At 32.7% G+C, this 3774-nt stretch overlaps 1 protein-coding gene across 1 annotated transcript; it reads right to left on the bottom strand.

The window, feature by feature from the left end:
• Positions 1-538: 538 nt before the first annotated feature.
• On the bottom strand, positions 539-2739 carry LOC110785119 (GDSL esterase/lipase At1g31550-like). The gene is made up of 5 exons (XM_021989560.2): positions 2423-2739; positions 1767-1940; positions 1497-1645; positions 1000-1273; positions 539-914 (listed from the first exon to the last, which is right to left on the bottom strand). The coding sequence occupies exons 1-5, from the start codon at positions 2706-2708 to the stop codon at positions 673-675; spliced, it is 1125 nt and encodes a 374-aa protein (XP_021845252.1). The 5' UTR covers positions 2709-2739; the 3' UTR covers positions 539-672.
• Between the last annotated feature and the right edge of the window lie 1035 nt (positions 2740-3774).

Genomic DNA, 3774 nt, shown 5'->3' with positions numbered 1-3774 from the left:
TATTCAGGGGCTGTCTAACGACAATACAGGTGGTCAACTAAAAGGAGATAACGGTCAAACACGTCAGCGGCTAAGCTATTCCCTAGAATATTATCTTTGTGGTTTCTCGTGCAGAAACGATATATAATTACAATCCTAATGTTATAAGAATACTTTACATAATTACACATAAATAAATCTTTGCAGAACACACTAGAGAATATTTAATTTACATATTATATCTACCAGGCACATATTACTTAACTTGTTCGTGCAATCACTTTTGTTTCCACAATAGCATTCTAAACGTTAAAAATACGGGTATTACTTTTATGGCTTGTTTGATATCCAGTAATAAATAATTTATGAATTTATTTGCTTCAACTTATTTTAGCCTTTTTTGACGGGAAAAAGAATATAGATATAATCGTTATTTTATTTGAACCCAATATCGGATGAATTAAGTTCAGACGGTTAGGCTATCGGCTAGAAGTCTACGATACATATTATGTTTATAAAAGTAGAACCATATAAATTAATTGGTGCAGATGACCGGTGAACAAGATAGATCAAAAAACACATTGTACTCATCCGACTTCATTAATCTGAGCTTTAAATTGTACAAATTTTCCAAGAAATGTATCAAGAATTTATCGTCAAACACTAACTTATTCATATCTTAAGATCGATTACCTAATGATTTTTTCTTCGACGTCTTAGAAGTTGTTTTTCAAGTGCGGGTACAAACTGTTTTAGTAATTGATCCGCAACACCTTTGTTTCCTTGTTGAGTCATATGAACTCCATCCCAATTTACTCTTTTACTTGGGTCCGGACACACTACAGATCCTGGACTGCCACAACTTTTCCCACCATAGTTATAAGGATTGTCACCAGTTCCACAACAAGCCTTTTCGGTGCCGTTTTTCTCGATCCCTGTCAAAACATGTTTAAAACATCACTATAAAATATTGGAAAATATGGTGTGATAACTAATTAAGATTATACAAATTAACATTACCTAATTTGAGAGGATTGCTAATAACCGAAGTCAATGCAGCATAGTAGTCGGCATAGACAATGGCCACATCTGGGTGCTCTTGTTGCAATTGTTGGATGGCTTGTAACAATTGTTGATTGTAGAACTTTGAGAAGTCATTGTATTCTTTCAAGCAATTAAGTTCGTCATACTTTGAGGTATCATTCGTGGCGAATAAAACAAGATAAAGAGGCACGCAACCGATTGGAAAGTTCCCCGGGACTACAATATTAGTAGCACCAAGGCCTATCACTTCCTGAAATGTAATCAAACAAAGAAACGAAGTTAAAATTTGAATCATGTACTCTTTGTTTACGTAATAATATTTTGTATAGGTTTTAGTAAGCACCCAAAACCAGAAAACCCAAGCATAATAGACCCGAATATATGACTTCAACATAATTAGCTTCATACAAATCAAACATGTCATAAACAAAATTAATCGACCTAAACTAAACCTAATTCACGTAACAACTCACCTCAATAGAGTCTTTGATGGTTTTTACAACTCCGGGGACAAGCTTGGATACTTCTTGTATTGTTTGGTGTTCACCGAAAGGACCATTGAAGTCATTGCCTCCGATTTCTCCCATTAGCACCAATGACTTTTGGAGTCTTTCTTTGATTGCTGGAATCATGCGAGTATATACAATTAATGGTAAATATGTGCATTAAATAGTTCTTGGAAATGTAACCAAAATTGCATACAAATGCGTTTTTAGTCTATTAAGTACTCTGTATATTGTTACCTGCCGGATTAGGGAAAGTTGATGTAAGGTGAGTTTTAAACCAATCAAGTTGCTTAGCTAAGGAATTGAATCCACCATTAGCAGCAGCGCCAATTACAGCGAAATTTGCACCATGCGTGAAATCGCTTCCGGTGGCAAGATATGGGTTCAATTGTGGTAGATGAAAGTACGTTGCTATGTTGCACAATTTGAAATAATTTGTTAGTTAGCCAATAACAGATACAAAAACAAAAGTGAGTAATGTAGTACTACGTACGTAAAAATTGTGTCACCCTAACTTTATATGAGATATTAAAGTTATCCCTTAAAAAAGTAAAGCGTCTCCCCCTAAAATAAAACAAGTCATGTAATCTTATATCATATTTCTCCCGAAAATGTCAAACTAGACATTATTTTGTTGATTCAAATGTCAAATAATTTTTTTTTAAAGAAAGTCAATTGTTACTTTTAATTTGGTAACTATTTAATTAATATATTACAAAAAACAACTAATTTCATACAATAATTATTTTGCAAAGGTCTCCCTAAGACTCTCACACGTAATCGTTTATGAAATCTAAACCAAGTGAGCATAAAAAAACAAAGGAACCCGGAATTACAATATACAAGACCTGTAAGGGATATGTCATATATATAGCCAAGTCCAAGAAGCATACCAATATAATCCACCATGATAAGGCCATCAGAGGCACGACCCGTTGGGTGGTTAATGGTTTGGCCATAAGGGAGCTTGTTGTAGGCGGAGTTTGCCCCGTCACCTTCTCGAACATAGTTACCGGTGTCAGAAAGAGAGTCGCCAAATTGGTAGATGGCCTCAAACTGCGTTGCTAGATTGGTGAGCACTCTTCTACTCCTAGGAATAGTTGTAGCATTTGCACATACGAGTAATATTAAGGATAATAAAAGTGATTGCACGAGCAAGTGAAATAATGTGGGCCTCATTGTTAATTTTAATGGTTGAATACAACTTGTATGCAAGTGATTTTATAGGGCCGAAATGATTATTAAAGTAACAAAGCAAAATTGTATTTTTTATGAAATTTTATTTTTATGACTATGGGAATAATGGTCAAATTTGGTAATTAATTATTGGGAGATATTCATGATATTTCTCATCCATATATTTTTTTACTTAATTATAATGTGTATAGAATTATCTTGCATTGCTTTTTACTTGCATATCCTGTGATATGATTTGATATTTTGATTAACTTCTTTTTTCATTGATAGCGTTTGATTACCTTCCCTAATTGCCTAATTTGGTGCTTTGAATGAACTTAATTTTATTCATATGATTAACACATGCATGTCATTTGGATAGATAAAAACCATATACGTTTATGTTTGTGTATTGTAATTACTTGTATGTTAATTTTTTACCTGAACTAAGTTTGAAATATTTTAATATTCCGCAATAATATTCCATCTGTTCTTGATTATTTGTCTCTTTTAGAACCTTGTCACTATTTACAATTGAAAAGAATTTTCTAATTTCTTTCCTATACGTATTTCAAAATACATTTATGTGAGATCTTGTTTTGGTCGTCTCAATGTGTATTTAACAACATTAAATTTTATATTTCTTTGACGTATATATTTGGAGATATTTACATTTAAATATTTATTAAAACGGATGAAAAAAGTCAAAATGAGACTAATATTTAAAAACGGAGGGAGTATGTAAAGTATATTATGTCTGTGTAGCAGCTCGAGAGCCCGAGCTCAAGGAAAAAACGACGACTGAAACCTTTCACCTCTGTGTTTAATTTTGTTTTTGACATCAAGAGCTAGTCTTATGGTACGTACTTAGACTTTGAGACCAAACAACTAATTGATACAAATTCATAAGAGGTAACAAAAACAAATCATGTATTATATATTGATACGCTAGCTTGAATATGAAATGTATGAAAAACTTTTGTGTGCTTTTGATCTACGGTATTTTACTGTATATCTAATCTAGCGTATAAAAAGTGAAAAATAGAACTCACTAAAGGTAAAAAGTGAC

Source organism: Spinacia oleracea, chromosome 5 (assembly GCF_020520425.1).
Source record: "Spinacia oleracea cultivar Varoflay chromosome 5, BTI_SOV_V1, whole genome shotgun sequence".
In the NCBI taxonomy this organism is placed as follows: Eukaryota; Viridiplantae; Streptophyta; class Magnoliopsida; order Caryophyllales; family Amaranthaceae; genus Spinacia; species Spinacia oleracea.
This window is presented reverse-complemented; position numbering and strand designations above follow the sequence as displayed.

Coding starts and splice junctions, on each gene's coding strand:
- LOC110785119 (XM_021989560.2), bottom strand. CDS start 2,708: ATGAGGCCCACATTATTTCACTTGCTCGTGCAATCACTTTTATTATCC. Junction 1,941..2,422: donor TATCATGGTGGATTATATTG/GTATGCTTCTTG, acceptor TGTGCAACATAG/CAACGTACTTTCATCTACCA. Junction 915..999: donor TAGCAATCCTCTCAAATTAG/GTAATGTTAATT, acceptor ATGTTTTGACAG/GGATCGAGAAAAACGGCACC.